This window comes from Panicum virgatum, chromosome 6K (genome assembly GCF_016808335.1).
Source record: "Panicum virgatum strain AP13 chromosome 6K, P.virgatum_v5, whole genome shotgun sequence".
NCBI lineage: Eukaryota > Viridiplantae > Streptophyta > Magnoliopsida > Poales > Poaceae > Panicum > Panicum virgatum.
The window spans coordinates 21179638-21198973 of NC_053141.1; the positions used below are offsets into that span (position 1 = coordinate 21179638).

At 45.7% G+C, this 19336-nt stretch overlaps 2 protein-coding genes across 4 annotated transcripts; one reads left to right on the top strand and one right to left on the bottom strand.

The window, feature by feature from the left end:
• The first annotated feature begins 3228 nt into the window (after positions 1-3228).
• On the top strand, positions 3229-19073 carry LOC120712047 (protein DCL homolog, chloroplastic-like). Of its 2 annotated transcripts, none has more exons than XM_039997748.1 (3): positions 3229-3639; positions 3748-3862; positions 4221-4676. In XM_039997748.1, exons 1-3 carry the CDS (start codon positions 3353-3355, stop codon positions 4278-4280), a joined length of 462 nt encoding a protein of 153 aa, XP_039853682.1. In that variant the 5' UTR covers positions 3229-3352; the 3' UTR covers positions 4281-4676. The 2 variants fall into 2 exon arrangements, with proteins under 2 accessions (XP_039853682.1, XP_039853681.1); XM_039997747.1 differs by lacking the exon at positions 4221-4676 and adding an exon at positions 18696-19073 and having other exon boundaries at positions 3230-3639.
• LOC120712046 lies at positions 4921-10185 on the bottom strand. 2 transcript variants are annotated; one of them, XM_039997746.1, is made up of 4 exons: positions 8938-9074; positions 5406-6413; positions 5249-5317; positions 4921-5178 (listed from the first exon to the last, which is right to left on the bottom strand). In XM_039997746.1, exons 1-4 carry the CDS (start codon positions 8953-8955, stop codon positions 4954-4956), a joined length of 1320 nt encoding a protein of 439 aa, XP_039853680.1. In that variant the 5' UTR covers positions 8956-9074; the 3' UTR covers positions 4921-4953. The 2 variants fall into 2 exon arrangements, with proteins under 2 accessions (XP_039853680.1, XP_039853679.1); XM_039997745.1 differs by having other exon boundaries at positions 5406-10185.
• Positions 19074-19336: the final 263 nt, after the last annotated feature.

Genomic DNA, 19336 nt, shown 5'->3' on the forward strand with positions numbered 1-19336 from the left:
TAAAGAGGATGATGTGATCAACTACATCGAAGAAACCTAGCCTTAAAATCAACTGCCAAAATAAAATAGGCTAAACAACCCTTGTCTTCCTAGGCTCCCTTTTGTTTTGCTTTGTTCCCTAATAAATTACAGGCAGAAGAATAAGTGTGTGTGTGGGGAGGGGGGGGGGGTCACCCGACCCCCAGATTGTCTACACGCAGCGAAGGTATGCAACCCCAAGCTTCACTCTTAATGAATGAACATGCTCCATCCACTCTACATACTTTCTATGGTTGGCTTGCATAAGTTATATTCTGAACTTATTATCTTGATGCTTGTGAACAAATATCTTTAGGACAACATGCTCATCTAAGTAGTTGATGTGTGCGATATGGTTTGTTGACATGATCTTCGCTCTTAATGTTTAAGTACTTGGGAAAATTTATTTTAAAAAAAAACTTGCAAAGCTCCGCTTTGATTTGCCAAAGTCCTACCAAAGCCATATGACGAGTTTTCTTGAAAAGCCTTTCTACTTATGCAACTTGTTTTCTCATTGAGCTTTGTCAAATTGTTGCGACCCATAGTGAGATAGCAAGTTTTCCACGCTATACTTCCACACTGGAAGATAGCAAGTACATCCATCCATACACTCACAAAATAAAACTCCATGCCATAACATGACTCTCTTTCTCTAAGTTACCATCAAGGATACAGGCTACGCAAAAAGAAATAAAAGATGCATACCCAAAAAAGATATGCCACATGCCCACAAGGCATGTAAAAAAAGAGAGAGAAAAAATGCATACCCAAAGAAGGTATGCCACATGCCCACAAGGCATGTCAAAAGAAGAAGAAGAAGAAAAAGATAGCCCACATCCAAGAAAAAAAAAAGAAAGAAAAAGGGGGAGAAAGAGGGATCATGCAAATGAGTTCATCCACCATCTACCAAACAAAAAAAAATACCCACACACCTGCACATCTTGATCAAGGCTTATGACTTATTTCTCCTTTGGATCCGATTTTTGACTTAGCAAAATATGAGAAGCAAGCTTGCCTTCATATCCTCCATACCTACAGCTCCACAAAAAGAAGCCATTAGGAGTAAGGTGAAAAAGAAAGGTACATAAAAGACCTTGGTGAGGATTGAAACATCTTGAGCATTCTAAGAGGATCAAATGAGGAGCTAAGCAAGATTTCTTTTGAAAACTAATAAAAAAATCCCAAGCTACTTGACATAAGGAGTTGAGGTGACTTGATTCAAGACCATTCCACTCCTCAACTACCCGAGATGGCATGATAGGCACTTCAAAGTTCACATGTGCAAGGTGAGGTTTAGAATATCCCTTATGCTCGCTTTATACCTTTGGAAGTTATGTTTCACCTTAGTCATTTCTCCTTCACTCGAGGACGAGCAAAGGCTAAGTGTGGGGGTGTTGTTGACGATCCTTAAGTCTTAAAAACAGCCGTCAACTCCTGCAGCTTTTCATAACATGTTGTCACCAAACTTAGTTGTAGGGCATATACCTAATTAAGTTCAACGAGTTTTGGTGAATCATGGTCTGCAAGCACCCACAATTGAAATGCAAAGGAAACACAAGTGAACGCAGAAGAAATGCACAGATGATCCAGTCCTGCGTTACACTTGCAAGACGGGCCCACAAACCATAGAAAACGGGCGCTCCAAGCAATATGCACCCAAGGGATAAGGTTAGGGCCCACCTGCAAACCAGCCAGAGGAAGGAGGACCCGGGGGAGTGCCACCAGGGGTCGGCCGACCCCTGGGGTCGCCCGAACCCGGACTGGCTCCCGTCCAGGTGCGGCTTGGCGAGAGATTTGATCTTATCCTCTAGAAATCGGTGCACAGGTGATTCCTTATTAAAAATGGCGGGAACCGACCTCCTTGGGCTATAAAATGGGACCTCCCTCACCCCTCATTTCACACATCATCCAAGGGAGTAGAGTAGTGCCACATTGCAAAGACGACGCGCTAGTTCGCTAGTGTTTAGAATAAATGAGGAGAGTGAGGAGTAGTTCGGGGAAGCACCGGGCCTGTCGGTGTTCTTCTCCAAGCTTGTACCTCTACAGATATTGGCTTCTTTCGGAGTAAAGTAAGTTAGTATTTGTGATTTCTTGATCTTGCATAGTATTAATCTTTGAGTGAGATTAGTTCTCTTACTCGCGGGTTCGTTGCTCTGTTTTATACAGAGTGTCGTAGTTTGCTACGGGGTACCAAACGTAGTTAGACTACGGCTGTAATTAGTAGCATAGACGTGGTGTGTTCTTGAACCGACTTATCCTTAGTACTACCTCAAGAATCCTCTCTATCCCCGCCACTTATTTTGGTGTGTTCTTGAACCGACTTAGTAAGAAGTTAGTGCACACACGTTCCCTGTGGATACGATACCCTTGAATACTCACGGATGAAAGTTACAACGATATCCGTACGCTTGCGGATTTATTCGCAATGTTAAAATACCCAACTACATGCATAAGGGACTTCTTCACCTATCTAAACAAACCAGACTTGCACTATACAAGCCTGGGTAGCCTTTTATGCACCTTACCAAACTTCCTTATAGACTGTGAATGCTAGCTAAAGTGATCATATATATGTTTGCCAAGCTGGTCAACTTAGCTGGTATGTTTTGAAGATTTTTTAATTTAATTCTCAAAAGCAATTCTGTTAAATGAACTAAAGTCCTAGGAGCCAAAAGTGACTCTCTCGATTCACCTCTGACATAAAATTTATTTTAAACAATCACTTTTTTATAATGAAATCATTTCTCTAAAAGAATTAACTCATCGTACAGTGTCGTTTGGTTGGCTGGTTGTAGCCAAACATGCGACTTTCTGAGTGTTTGGTTATCCGCGCCAGCAGTCGAGCCAGGCTTCAGGTGCAAGATGCGTCTCTTAGCCAAGCTCACGGAAAATGTAGGAATAGAGCGTTTCTGTCGGGCCAGGTCGACTCGATGCAGGCTGGGGACATAGAGTAGCGGAGGGCAACTCGGTATGAGGACAACCTGATAGAGGGCCTGGCTCGCGCGGTAAAGGAGAGCCTTGCTCGACCAGTGCGATGTAGGCTGAGACATGCGGCAACAGATCCAACCCTCAAAAAAAAAAAAAAATGCGGCAACAGCTCCATTGAGAAATCAGAAGTAGACGGAGCCCACCAAACAGTCACCACTCACCAAACAATTTACCGCGCCATCAAAGAAAAACACCCTGTTGTCTAAAAAAAAAAAGAAAAACTCCCTGTTTATTTGATTTTAGGGACGGAGCGGGACGCCGGAGTCCATCCACCGCGCAGCTGACGGCACGGCACCACGCTCCCCGACTCGCAGTCGCAGTCACCAATCCCTCCCCCTCGGGCGGCATGGCCGCCGCCCTCACCCTCCCGCGCGCCGCGGCCCCGCTCGCCGTCCTCCGCTCCGTCCGTTTCGCGCCGTGGGCAGCGCCGGCGCCCCGCCGTCGGCTCCTCCCCGGGCCTCCCACTGCCGGCGTACCCCCACATCCGGCTCTCCCGCCGTCGTCCAAGCTCGCCGACCCCCCGGTCGTTGGGGCTCCTGAGCCCCCGCTGCCGTTTAGGGCCGCCGAGGCGGAGATCCTCCGCGACATCGAACCCGTCGTGCAGCTCATCAAGGATATCCTCCACTCCGACAGGTGGGCCCCTTTCTCCGCAGCTGCGATGAACTTTGGGTGGAAATCGAAATGCGGTGGTCGGGCGACCCTTCTTCTCGCCTTCTAACGAAGCTGCGTGCGTCCGAGCAGATACGGAGACGGCGAATGCCTCTGCCCAAAGGACGAAAACGTCGTCGTGGAGAAGCTCCTCGCGTTCCATCCACGCGCGCAGGATAAGATTGGCTGTGGACTTGACGCTATAATGGTGAGTGAGCTTCTACAACCACTTGCGCAATTTTATTGATGAGTTAGTTTTGATTTCCTGTTGAAAATATGGAATACTGGCCATGTATGTCGTAATACTCCACCAAAAAATGAATAACTATAACGATGTATTGTAATTTTAGCTGTTGCAATGCTGCGGCTACTTGTATTGGTTGCTTTTTTTTTCCTTCTTTCTCAATGTGTGTGTCAGGGGGTGGGGGGGGGGGGGGGTGTAATTTCAGTTGTTTTATTTGCGGGTTTCGGTTCATGAGCCTGTTTGATTTGTCCTGCCGCTGATCAAACTTTGGTTTGCACAGTGGACCAGCCATCTCATTGTTGAAAACTTTTATCATTTGCAGGGCCGTACCAAAGTTTTTGGAGGCCCTGGTGCGAAAAATAAAATGAGACCTCTTATTTAAAAATAAAAATAACCAAAATATGTTTGGATTTTATTATTATATAACTTCATACATTTTTGCAATGCTCAGAACTACCGACTATAAGAAAAGAGTAAATTTCACTGGCGGTCCCTAAACTTGTTCCGCGCTCTCATTCCGGTCCCGGTACTTGCAAAACGTGCATGCGGCACCCTAAACTTGTTTTACTGTGCCACCGCGGGTCCAAACAGCCCACGCAGGCATCCGGCCGCTGATACGGCGTGCCACCGTGGCTTTGGCGGGATTTTTGCCGCCAAAGAAGTTGTCTCCACCCTCGATCTATTGATGCAAGTTTGCATTTAAACCCTTGCAGCCCTACCAATCAAGCAATACTCACATTTTATACCAGAACAAGATAATATAGCAGCCGAGTCATGCATCCAGCTTAATATATTATAAGCCCATAGCATCCATACAATTTTTTTTGGTGCTACCGTGCTAGCACCATGGATAGGAGCTTTGATTTAGCTGTTTTACAGAGCTCACACAACCCTTCTACAGCTACGAAATATCACATGATGTAAGCTTCCACACAAAGTTTTGGAGCAAATTACATCACAAAAGAAACCTATCTTCCATTCACAAAAGGGGTCAGCTTCTTTCATTCACAAAATGGGTCAGCAACAGCGGCCATTCACAAAAGGTGGCTTCTTCATTACTTCTTCTTTGCAGTGTTGCCTACAGTCTTGGTCTTGTTCCCTTCGCTCTTTCCTTTCTTCCCTGTTGCACCCTTCAGCTTGGTTCCTGCAGCCTTTCGCTTGTTCATTGCTGCCTTGATAGTCTTGGATGCAGTGGTAGGTGGAACAGGCTGGTTGGCTGCAATGTAAGAACAATCTGGCAGAGGTCCTAGAGGTTGGTGTGGAGCAATAGTACTTGAAGCCTGCAGAGTCATCATAGTGTCAAAATGTAAGAAAAGTTGCAATGAAAGAATAACTTTTGGGCCAGCTTACCTCTTCTAACATTTGTGATAATATGGTGTCGTGAAGTTGTACGTCCACAGCTTGCGGGTGACCAGTTTCCTACAAGGATAGTAGGATTACAATGCATGTATGACAGTATAAAAGCACTTGTGACATTATGAAATAATGTATGAGGTTATACAATTACCTGGGTGATGACAGGTTCGTCATCTAGGATTTCTTTATCAACAACAGGATTTGGATTGCTATGAGCATTAGGTTTAATTCCCAGTTTTCTAAGACTACATCCAGCTCTATTGTGATGTTGGCCTTTGCACCAGCTACAAGTAATGATAACACCATGCCTGGACATCTTTGGGCCATCCTTGCCTTGCACCTCATGGAGCTGTTTCCTCCTAGATTTAGTTGGCCTTCCAACTTTTTTCTCATACACTGGTGGTAGCACTTTAGGTCCATTTGTCTTTTCCCAACTATTCTTGTCAGCACAAGGCATTATATTGAAACCATACACCTTACTGAATGTTTTAGTGGAATAGCATATTGGAAGTACCTCCTCAGCAGGGATCCTTTCATGCCTAAGACAGGCCACAGCATGGTTGCATGGGATTCCTGTCAAATCCCACCTTCTGCAGTCACATGTCTTGTTGCAAATATCAACATTATAGTCAGCACCCTTACACTGCACTTGGAAAATGCCCTTACCAGATGGCATCACATAACACAGGTTAGCATAGTCTGAATTCTTCAACAGTTTTTTCCTAATTTTTGGACAAACAGGCCCTGTCCAATTGTCATTGACCTCTTTCTGCTTGTTGTAGAATCTAGTCATGAGTTGTCCCTTTATCCTTTCAAGCATACTGAGTATGGGCAGCTCTCTTGCATCAAGTATATACTTGTTGAACACTTCACAACTATTGTTAAGAAGGATGTCACACTTAGGGAAAGTACTGAAAAAAGCCCTTACCCAAGTGTTTGGTGGCATTTTCTCAAGCCAAGCGTGAGCATCAGAGTCAAGAACCTTCATGACCTCCATGTTAGTATTCCAATGTTGAACAGAACTAGATCTAGCACATGCCCAAAGCTGATTCTTGAGGTTCTCACCTTTGAAATGTTCCTGGAAATTTTGGTAAAGATGTCGGACACAAAACCGATGTTCTGACTCTGGAAAGACTTGTTGTACTGCTGGTATGAGACCCTGCATGGACAGAAATAAATGACCATGAGAAATTATGGTAGCAGGAGTCAAGAGGGGGAGGAGGTTTTGAACTTCACATTGGCCTACGACTTGTTGATAGCGAATACCCTTTTTAGGAAGAGGGAATCCCATCTTGTGACCTTTCGTAGTGGACAACACTCGAGCCAGATCGACTATATCCTTGCTAGGAGGGAGGATAGACGGGATTGCTTAGATAGTAAGGTATTTCCTGGGGAGTGTGTTGTCCCTCAACACAAACTCGTGGTGGCGGATTTTCGTTTTCGGGTACGTGTCCACCGGGACAAACGTGCCAAGATTGAGAGAATGAAGTGGTGGAATCTTAGAGGGGAAACGGCGCAAACGTTTAAGGAGAGGATGCTAGGTGAGGGGCCCTGGGAAGGAGAAGATGCAGATGACATGTGGCTAAAGATGGCAACATGTGTTCGGAAGGTGGCCTCAGAGGTATTTGGCGTGAGTAGGGGAGGCAAATAGTGAGGGAAAGACACCTGGTGGTGGAATGACGAGGTGCAAAGGGCTATTAAGGAGAAAAAGGAATGTTTCAAGCGCCTCCACCTTGACAAGAGTACAGCCAACATCGAGGGCTATAAATTAGCGAAGAGGGCTGCAAAGCGAGCTGTGAGTGTAGCAAAGGGTAAGGCGTATGATGACTTGTATCAACGGCTAGGCACGAAGGAAGGGGAGAATGACATTTATAGGATGACTAAGATCCGTGAGCGGAAAACAAGGGACATCAACCAAATCAAATACATCAAAGATGGGACAGATCAACTTCTAGTGAAGGATGAAGAGATCAAGGGCAGATGGCGAGAGTACTTCGACAAGTTGTTTAATGGGGAGAATGAGGGGCCTACCCTTGAGTTAGATGACTCTTTTAACGATACCAACAGACGCTTTGTGAGGAGAATTCAGGAGGCAGAGATTGGGGAGGCTTTGAAGAGGATGAAGGGAGGTAAAGCGATGGGCCCTGATGGTATCCCCATTGAGGTGTGGAGATGCCTAGGTGACAGAGCGATAGTATGATTAACTAACCTTTTTAACCTCATTTTTCGGTCAAACAAGATGCCTGAAGAATGGAGGAGAAGTATATTAGTACCGATCTTCAAAAACAAGGAAGATGTTCAGAGTTGTACTAACTACCGTGGAATTAAGCTGACGAGCCATACGATGAAGCTATGGGAGAGGGTTATCGAACACCGCCTAAGAAGAGTGACAAGTGTGACCCAAAATCAGTTTGGGTTCATGCCTGGTAGGTCGACCATGGAGGCGATTTTCTTAATACGCCAATTGATGGAGAGTTATAGGGAGCAGAACAAGGACTTGCACATGGTCTTTATTGACATCGAGAAGGTGTATGACAAAGTACCGAGAAATGTCATGTGGTGGGTCTTGTAAAAGCACAAAGTCCCAACTAAGTACATTACCTTCATCAAGGATATGTACAAGGATGCGATGACGTTTGTCCGGACATGTGATGGCGACACCACTGACTTTCCTATTAACATAGGCCTACATCGGGGGTCAGCATTGAGTCCTTATTTATTTGCTTTGGTGATGGATGAGGTCACAAGGGACATACAAGGTGATATCCCTTGGTGTATGCTCTTTGCTGATGATGTGGTGCTAGTTGACGAGAGTAGGACAGGGGTTAATAGTAAGTTAGGGCTGTGGAGACGTACGTTAGAGTCGAAAGGGTTCAGTCTTAGTAGGACCAAGACCGAGCACATGATGTGCGATTTCAGCGCGACTATGCATGAGGGTGGAGATGTTAGTCTCGATGGGCAAGTGGTGGCTCCGAAGGATACTTTTTTGTATTTAGGATCGATGCTACAAAAGGATGGCGACATTGATGAAGATGTTAGGCATAGAATTTCAGCTGGCAGGTTGAAATGACGTCAAGCTTCTGGCATCCTCTGTGACAGGAGGGTGCCACAAAAGCTAAAAGGCAAGTTCTATAGGACAGCGATTCGCCCAACGATGTTATATGGTGCTGAATGTTGGCCCACAAAAAGGCGACATGTCCAGCAACTGAGTGTAGCAGAGATGCGGATGTTGCAGTGGTTTTGCGGGCACACAAGAAGGGATAGAGTCCGGAACAAAGTTATTCGGAAAAGGGTAGGGGTGGCACCAATTGAGGAGAAATTTACCCAATATCGGTTGAGAAGGTTTGGACATATCCAACGGAGACCTCCTGAGGTGCCGGTGCGTAGTGGGGTTCTAAATCGTGTCGATAAGGTAAAGAGTGGTAGAGGTAGATCTAAACTGACTTGGGACGAGTCGGTTAAGAGAGACCTTAAGGATTGGAATATCTCTGAAGAGGTAGCTTTGGATAAGAGCGCTTGGAGACTAGCTATCAGCGTGCCTGAACCGTGACCTTTGTGTCTTTTGGGTTTCATCTCTAGCCTACCCCAACTCGCTTGGGACAAAATGCTATGTTGTTGTTGTTGTAAATTAATAATGGCATAAGACCTTGCAAGAATAATATGAGAAGTGATGTATTAGTTACCTTTTGTTTGTCAGTCATAATGGTACAGGGATATGTGTTGCTAATTTTCAGTTCTTCTCTAAGTGTTTCAAGAAACCACTTTCATGAGCTCAAGGACTCTACTTCTACTACTGCCATTGCAATTGGAAATATACAGTCATTTGGGTCAACTCCCACAGCAGTTAAAAGCTGTCCACCAAATTTAGTCTTGATGTGGCATCCATCCAAGCAAATGATTGGTCTGCATCCACTGAGAAATCCTCTCTTGCAAGCATCAAGAGCAAAGTACAAGTTGTTGAAGTGCCCATCTAATAGCCTTAAGTATAATGTGCTACCAGGGTTGGACCTCCTAATCTCACATCCATAGTCCCAAAGCTTATTGTACTGCTCAATCTCATCACCATAAATCTGATTTAGGGCTAATCTTCTTGCTCTTGATAGCTTACTCCTTGAAGGTGTCAGATTCCATTCCTTCTGAACTACTCTAGCAAAATTACCCAAGGTCATCTTGTCATCAGCTCTAAAGCTCTTAATGTATTTATTAGCAAGCCAATTAGCAGTGCATTTTTTCAAAACCCACTCCCTTCTACAGTTGTGCTCTCCAACATATGACTTTACCATGATGGTCTTTACCCTACTATCCACTGATGCATATAATTTCCATGGGCAGGCAGGTGCACAATGAGCACCTATCCTTGTCTTGTCATTCCTAGGCATCTTGATGTCAACTCTATGCCTTAAGCTGTACTCTGTCACTGCTTTTCTCACCATCTCTACAGAAGGAAAGCACATACCAATAGCAAATGTTGGATTGTTGAGGTCATCTGGCACAAAACTCTTGAACTTAAATTTGACACCACCTTCTCCATCAGAATCTTCTGGGACATCCAACTCTTCACTCTCAGAATCAGCATCCTGCACCTTTGATTGCCTAACTGTTGCTGCTGTTGCTTTTCCCAATTTGCTACCTGGTGCCTTCTTGCTCTTCTTTACAAGATCTTGTTCTGTAACATTCTCATCCAAATGGTCCATGTAAAGGTCATCATCTCCATCCTCTATATTGTTGTCACTGTCCATATACTCTGGATCGTCAGACCCCTCAGGTTCAGCAGCAGGTTTTGGTTCTTCATGTCACTCGTGATCAAAGATGTAACATCCGGTTTATAAAAGGACATAAACCGAGCGATCATATACGTGCCAGGATCAAGTCACACGTATATACAACAGAATGAACAGTATATCATAGCACATATCACGTAAAAAGATATAATAAAGCGAATACGAATGTTATTTATTACATTAATGACAAAAATGTCTGATACAGCGGAAGCGAAGTACAAAATACGATAAAAGCTCTCCGAAGCTGAAGCAGGGCGCCACAGGGACGTCGACTGGGAGACGAACACCTAGAAGTCCTCGTAGTCCTGGTAGCGCAGAGCGAACTCCCTCGTGTCGGCAGGAACTGAGCAGCAGTAGCGTAGCCAAGAGGAAAAAGTAGAGAAGAGGCAAGAGTGAGTACACAACTTGTACTCAACAAGTATAACACAAACTATGAGGCTCTAAGGTTGGCTGACTCAACTGCATTAGCTTTTAAGTATTGGCAAAGTTTTATTAAAGCTATTTACTACGAGTTGATGAATTACCATGAACCCAGTTACATAGTAATTAGTCAAATTTAATCATGACACTACTGAGAACCAGACCAAAACCAAGCCACCAAGGTAACCCCGAGAGGCACCTCCCTCGTTGGAAGGAGACAACCCCACTAATCAAAAGGAGGATCTGGGCCGCTCATAACCGTGAGCATGGCTAGTATACCAGTTTTACACTCTGCAGAGACGAAGGCCTTTACAAAGAATCTCGTTGGTAGGGAGTAACCGCAAGGGTGGATCGGCGACTATGGAGCAGGTCTAGTGGGCGTCAAGAAACGAAGCACAGACGAGGCCACTCAGCACGAGGGCCATAGAAGCTTACCGCCCCTGCCCCGCAGGTATGTTACTCCAAACCAAAAAGATCTAATTATTACGCCAAGTCTATCCCATTCTAGTCTTGTGGTAGCGCTGTTGTCCCAGGTTGTCGCTCTATGAACCGGTCCTTATGGAGAGTGGCCAACCAAGCACTAAGCACCGTGCTGGCCCCCTAAACCATGTTTCTACAAAAACCATATTTTAACGAGACGTGAGCCACCCAAGCACGAAGCACAGAGGGCCACTCTCACAATTAAATTTAAGTAAACCATTAATCAAATTAATTAAAAAGGACAAGAGAGTGTTATAGCGCAGCAACCTAGCACAACTAACCAAAATGCAACCCAAGGGATATATATAAAAGGATATAAAGTGGCTAGGAAAGTCCTTATAGGCATATAATATTAAAATGCAGTATGAAAATGTATTTAAAGTGATAGGTGTTGTTCATGTTATACTTGCCTTCCTCGTACTGCTCCTGCTGCTGCTCAAAGTGCTCGGAAGACGGCTGCTCCAGGTACTGGTACTGGGGCTCCTCAGATGGATCAACGTCTACTCACGAACACATGGCCAAAACAAGGCACAAAAATAAGCATACAAGCAATCACTAACAAAAACTAGGAAACAGTACATCAATACATAAAAACAGCAAGAAAAACTAAGCTAAAACTATTCTACGCGTTACAACGATCGCGTGGACATAAAGAACGCTTAAAACGGAGTTAAAACGCATTTTCTAGGCTAAAAACAAGTTCTAGGTGCTTATCTGCGAGAAAAACTAAGTTCCAGGGGGTTTTCTGCAAAAACTGAGGACTAAAACGTAATTAACCGTTAACTCCAGGGTCTAACTCGTAAAAGAACAAGCGCTGGACTGCGGGTACTATTAGGGAAAAGCTCAGGGGCCAAAACGATAAAAACAGGACCTCTGCGTAATTATTTTTGAATAAGATCGGACTGCGGGTTGAATCAGAAAAAGGCCGAGGGCTCTTTAGCAAAAATCCAGGGCCGAACCGGTACGCGTGGATCCAGGCCGCTGGATCGAGATCTAGCGGTCCAGATCTGATCAAAACAGGTTCTAATCGCGGCCGTCTATTTCGGATCGGGCGGTGGGGCTTGCTTCGCGGCGGCAGCGGCGGCGGAACGCGTCGGCGGCGGGTTCCCGCGGCGGCGCGTGGGGAGAACTCACCGGAGATGGCCGAAATCGGCCATCCTAGGGTCGAATCGACGGGTTTTTGGGTCGGGAGGACTCCACGCATCATGCGTGATCCACTGGGGAGGTTTCCCGGGTTCGGGGAGGCTCTGCAGGGGCTCGCCACGGCGCGGGGCGGAGCTGGGTGGTGGTGCTCGCCGGCGAGCGGTGTTGTGCGGGCGGGGCTGTGCTACGGGCTACGCTATCTTGCACAAAAGGACCAGGAGGCTGATGAGGTGCTCACCGGGCTCGGAAACGAAGGAAGGACCGGTTGGCGGCGAGCTCCGGCGGCGAGTCGCGGGCGGCGCTCGGTGGCGGGGCACTGTGGTGGAGTTCCAAGCGTCTGGACTCCCTGGTTCGACTCCCGGCAGGGCAGTGAGGGTGAAGCGGGGGTTAGGGTGGTCCGGCGGTCGTCGGCGGCATGGAAATCGCGGCGGCAGAGCCACTTACCGGCGATGCGTCCCTGGCGAAATTCCCGGTGCGGCGTGACTCAGTCCGGGGCCAAGGAGCTCGAGGATGATCCAGGGATCGAGGCGGAGCCGGTGCGCCCCTTGGACGGAGCTCAGGTGCGGCGGAGCTGCGACTCCACGGCGGCGCAGAGGAGCGGCTGTCCGGCGGAGCAAGATGCGCCGCGGGCTAGGGTTACGGTGGCGGCTGCGGATGGGAGGAGGAGGGGAGGCTCGGGCCCCTATTTGTAGGGCGGCGGGATGGCCTGGGCGTGCGTGCCCAGGAAGGAAAGCCCGCCGAGAATCTCGGCGTGCCGGGCGCGGCGGTTGTGCGAGGAAGGGGACAAGCCTGACCGCTGGGCCCGGGCCGTCAGGGGCGCGAGGGCGACGCGAGGCGGGCGGCTGCAGGGGCTGACGTGCGGGGCCCAGTTGGCAGGGGCGAGAGGCGACGCGCGGGGGTGAGTCGCTGGGCTGCTGCGAGACGCGGGCGAGCGGGAGCAGGCCGGCACGTGCTGGGCCGAAGTGGAGCGGGACGCGCGCGCGCGGGTTGGGCGGGGTCCTGCTGGGCCGAGTGGGGACTTAGGCCGCGGGGAGAGGCTGGGTCGGCCCGAGAGGGAAAATAAACTGGGCCGCTAGGAGGGGAAAAGAGAAGAGTGGGCTGAGAGGGGTTGGGCTTGGGCTGCTGTTGGGTTTGGGATTTGTTGGGTTTTCTTCTTTTTTTATTTCTAAATTTTTCTATTCCTAATTCAAACAAGGTTTGAATTCAAATACAAATTTGAATTCAACCACACTCAAATCATTTAAAGTATGCACCAGCATGAATGCAACATCAAATTTTAAACCTATGATAAAATTTTAATTACTTATAGAACAAAAATTAGATTAAATGCAAGTCTAACACAATAAACCTTAGAAAATTAAATAAAATCAATTAAATTTATTAATAAATGCTGAAATTAAATTAGGGTGTTACAGACCCTACCCCCTTAAAGAAATCTCGTCCCCGAGATTTAGCTGGGCTGGCTAGCAAAGAGATCTGGATAGGTCTTCCTCAACTCATCTTCTCGCTCCCAAGTAGCCTCAGCTTCACTGTGGTGACTCCACTGAACTCTGCACATCTTGATGCGCTTGTTCCGAGTAACCCTCTCTGATGTCTCCAGAATCTTCACCGGATGCTCAGTATAAGTCAGATCTTCCTGTACATCTACTCCATCCAGTGGTGCCTGCTCCTCGAGTACTCGCAGACACCTCTTCAGCTGAGATATATGAAAGACATCATGAACTCCTGAGAGGCTGAGAGGTAACTCCAGGCGATAAGCAACTTCGCCTTTACGCTCTAGCACCTTGAATGGCCCCACATACCGAGGTGCTAACTTCCCCTTGACATTGAATCTGCGGATTCCTCTCATCGGAGACACCTTCAGATACACATTATCACCGACACTGAAAGTCAGGTCTCTCCGTTTGCCATCTGCATAGCTCTTTTGTCTGCTCTGTGCAATCCTCAGATTTTCTCGCACAGCCTGAACCATCTGCTCTGCATCATCTATGATCTCAGGGCCAAAGAGCTGCTTCTCACCAATCTGATCCCAATAGAGAGGAGTTCTGCACTTTCTGCCATACAATGCCTCGAAGGGGGACTTCTTCAGACTGGCCTGATAGCTGTTGTTATATGAGAACTCAGCATAAGACAGGCACTTATCCCAACTAGTACCATACTGAATGGCACAAGCTCTCAGCATATCCTCCAACACTTGGTTGGTTCTCTCTGTCTGCCCATCTATCTGAGGGTGATAAGCCGTACTGAAACGCAGCTTCGTATCCAACGAATCATGGAGCTGCTCCCAGAATCGAGAAGTGAACTGAGACCCTCTGTCAGATATGATCTTCTTGGGCACACCATGTAAGTAGACAATCCGGGAGATGTACAACTCTGCAAGTCTAGCACCGGAGTAAGTAGTGTTCACTGGAATGAAGTGAGCAACTTTCGTCAGACGATCCACTACTACCCATATGGAGTTGTACCCTTTCTGAGTACGAGGCAATCCAACAATGAAGTCCATAGTGATTTCCTCCCATTTCCACTCTGGAATCTTCAAAGGCTGTAACAGACCTGCTGGCCTTTGATGCTCAGCCTTGACACGCTGACAGGTGTCACAAATAGCCACGTACTCTGCCACTGAACGCTTCATCCCATACCACCAGAAACGTTCCTTCAAATCATAATACATCTTCGTTCTGCCCGGATGAATAGAGTATGCTGTATCATGGGCCTCACTCAGAATCAACTTCCGGAGATCCTTCACATCTGGCACACAGATCCGGTTCTTGTACCACAAGGTACCCTGATCATCCTCTCTGAAATGAGGAGCCTTGCCCTTTTTGAGCAACTCACGGATCTCCTGCAGCTTCTCATCTTCTTTCTGATGCTGCCTAATCTCTGACTCTAGAGTCGGTACTGCCTCAAATGCTGCACTGGAGGTATGATGCAAGAAGCCCAGACTCAACTGCTCGAACTCCTCGCATAACTCTGCAGGCATCTGGAAAGACTCAGCCATGATAAAGTAGACAGGATAGAGTGGACTGTTTTACCCCCAACGATCTAACTCATTTTATTAATTAATTAACTTTAACATAAGAGTGATTTTCTTTAAACAAATTTAAGCTACTAAGCTATGCAATCATTCAAAAATCCAAATCAAACATGTAGCATAATAACAAGCAGACAATTTTCACAACTTAGCCGAGTTTAGCACACGACTCGACTAACACAACGCGTCGCAGAGCGTGCTATCGTATTATTATAAAAAGATCACCTAGCTATACTCATGGTGGTCAGATGACTGATTCAGGCCAAATCTATGAAAACTATTCTTCAGAGAGAGAAATCAAGGCAAGAAGGGTAACAAGTCAAAGAAGTCAAGGGGTATAATAGTAAAATAATTTCAGCAGGCAAGGATTGGTGAGAAGAAGTCCTAAAACTCGACCAGTTCTATCTAGGCTTCGTCCTACAGTCGATACGGCTCTAATACCACTCTGTAACACCCGGTTTATAAAAGGACATAAACCGAGCAATCATATACGTGCCAGGATCAAGTCACACGTATATACAACAGAATGAACAGTATATCATAGCACATATCACGTAAAAAAACATAATAAAGCGAATACGAATGTTATTTATTACATTTTTGTCATTAATGTAATAAATAACATTCGTATTCGATTTATTATGTCTTTTTACGTGATATGTGCTATGATATACTGTTCATTCTGTTGTATATACGTGTGACTTGATCCTGGCACGTATATGATTGCTCGGTTCATGTCCTTTTATAAACCGGGTGTTACAAAAGAATAGAACAATGTTCTTCACCTTATCAGAAACTGCCCTCATCACTTGTGTGTCCTCATCAGCCATCAGACAACTCCTTGCCAGGCAACAACCAATACACTTTCAAATTACTAGGACTAAACCCATAGCCCAGTAGCATGATGAATTCATCTATCCAGAAATAAGACCAACTATCAGGATCCACATAATCAAACCAATTTGATTGGCTACCAAAATAGGCACGATCGGCTCCAATACCACAGAAAACACCACCATGATGAATTTCTACTGAAAAATTCATAGAATCGGACCCTACAATAAACAGCTTGCTTCAAAAACCAACAAATTGATTCACCAAAACCTTTAATCCCTAAATGTCCACATATTGCACAAACCCTAACCTCTGAAAAACCAATCTTTCTACCTACAGCTGTGAGGTACAACTCGAATCGTAATCTATTACTGCTGAAGAAGATCCTAAAGCCAGGAGGAAGAAGGGCACTCACCATATTCAGGGGGTGGTTCCCCTTCCTTTCGCCTCTGCGGGGCCATGGGGAAGAGGACCAGAATGGGGGGACGCCCGCCAAACGGCCCCCTACTGCCGCGGTCTTCGATTGGGGCCAACCCGCAGCCTTCCTTGTGGCCGCCGGCTCGTCTCTGTGTTCCTCGTTGCCGCCGCTCTAGATGTCTGGTCGGTGAAGTGAGGAGGGCGAAACCAAGGTGAGGAAACATCAGGGTGGGGGGGGGGGTATTCGCTTATTTTACCTGCTCTCACGACTTCACGAGGGCATCACGTGACGGAAAAGGCGGCAAAAATCCCGCCAAAGCCACGGTGGCACGCCGTATCAGCGGCCGGATGCCCGCGTGGGCTGTTTGGACCGGCAGTGACACAGTAAAACAAGTTTAGGGTGCCGCATGCACGTTTTGCAAATACCGGGACCGGAATGAGAGCGCGGAACAAATTTAGGGACCGCCAGTGAAATTTACTCATAAGAAAATAACTCTAGAAGGCATGACAAAGTAATGAGCCCCTCTGTTTCACGATCACAAGTAGAACAAAGCTAAATTAAAAATAGATATTAAGTTCATGGTATTGGTAACTGATAGATGAGAAAAAATAAAATTTCTTGGGATTGCCACTGAGTGAGTTTATAGAACCTAGGCCCAAGCATCCATGGATCCACAAGATGACCAAACACACCCTAATTGAGAAATAAGAAATTAGATGAGAGAACATGACTGCAGGGACAAGAATCATATGTTGATAAATCACAGATGGACTCATGGGCTTGAGATTTGCCAATTTGCGATGAGATATGCTGTGCGTGCTGACTCGCTCTCGCTAAGTTCGCACTTGCGGCACCCCAGGATGGCAGGACAATAACTTGAGGCGGTGGGGATGCGGCCTTGGGCCCTGCGGCTCACGCAAACCACTGAGGTGCCGGCTTGCAATCGCATTGCGTGCGCGTGTTGAAGCGTCAAATGCAAGGCATCTGACTGTCTGTCATGTGCGACTCACATCCATCCAACTCGATTCTGTGGGCTTTGGCAGAAACGTGGAAAGTAACAGATTAGGTGGGCTAATACTGATTAGGGGCCCCATAAATTTGGGATCCCGGTGCAATCGCTCCACTTGCACCGTGCGGTGTACGGGCCTGGTGATTTGGGGTAGTAGCCTTCTACTTCCAGTGCAAGAAGGTGGGCAACTACACTGTATATTAAGTGGACCTGGGCTGGAGTCATTTTTAAGTTCTGGTTGAGTTTGTTAAAGACAGTAGTTAATCATAGATTAGTTGTAGTTAATCATAGGTTAGTTGAAATGCTATCTTTGGATTGAACCTTAGATGATCTGAGTCAGATTTGTTAAGGGAGGCGTAAGCAGTGCGGATTGAATCAGTCTCTTCGCCATCCCTGCCTTGTTGGTGTGATAACTAGACACAGCTCATAAGCCACACTGATTAGGTTTAGGGCCAGACCCATTAACCCACTGAGATGGCGAGATTCTATCACCAGTTCCATCTTATGCTGCTTAGGCTATTGCTGACATTTTGCATCCTGTATGTATATACAGAAAACAAACTAGGCAATGCCATACACATATGATGCTGCCAAGTCTAATGATACTCTAATATGAACAAATCTATATTGGTCATAGCAATTACCAATCTATTTTATCTTATTATAAGAAATCGTATCAGTAAACAACAACAGAAGGCTATGTTGTTGTTGTATAAGAAATTATATCAGTAAACTCAATCACTAAAACTAGGAAAGGAACAAATCCTTATAAAATGTAGAGCTGGTTGGCTATGCATGTTTGCCTGTTAGAGCAATGACTTCAACATTTTTGTAGACACTGCACCAGAGCGTTCGCATCAAGTCTATATGTAGGGCAATATAAGTGTCGATAGCTAAAATGTTTTTCTTTGTGAGAACTTCCTAATATGAATTTGATTGATGATGTATTCAAAATTAATCTTTCTTTCAACATGAATCAGTACCCTACTCTGCATTAGTGAACTATGTATACACTGTATAGCGTGGATTGTCATTGGCATTATGTGAATATCATGATTAGCCAATTCCTTCCATGAAGTGGAAGTGCTTTCTCAGCCGAGAGCTCTGCTTTCTGCCTATAGATTACTATATTATGGAGCTTTTGCATTGGATATGAAGAAGCTCAAGAAATAATACTGCCTTTTGCAAAATTACACTTAAAGTGGTTTAGTTTGCTTTACACATACTTGATATATGCTCTATCCTTGACAGGTGATTCCAAATTTATATTTATAATTCAGAATTGCATATGTAATTGATTTTTTGAACTTGGGTTGTCTTTGAAGGTTGATAGGCACCCTGAGTTCAGGAAGTCAAGATGCCTTTTTGTTGTTCGCACTGATGGTGTTTGGATTGATTTCTCATACCAGAAGTGCCTCCGTGCATACATCCGAGAAAAGTATCCATCACATGCTGAAAGATTTATAGGAGAACATTTCAAGCGAACATGAAGAAACTAAAATCAGTGATGTATTGATATTTGATAGTTTTGGAAGAATTTCTGTAAATTATTAGGCCGTAAGACCTCCTGGTTTGATTCAGGTCCTGGTATGCATGTATGACCAACATCAATAGAGCATCGTTGATTATATTAACATAGAAACCTTTGCATTTGCAAATGAATCCATGCAAAGTTAAATTGTTCAGAGGAGCTGATGTGACTAGATGACTGTCATATGTGTGTAGCCTCCTAATTCTTTGGAAACGGCAGAACCCACAAAATCAGCCAATATGATGAGGCACTTTGTTCACAGGAAATTACTATTGAGTTTAACAGCCTTATACTAGCTCACCCTGATCCAAGGTGAGGAGCGTTCATCCTGTATTTGGACAATTCTCTCTCTCTTAATACAAAGATACGCAGCTCTCCTTCGTATTCTAGAAAAAAAAAGTCTTATACTAGCACAGGTTAGTTTATTTACTCTCT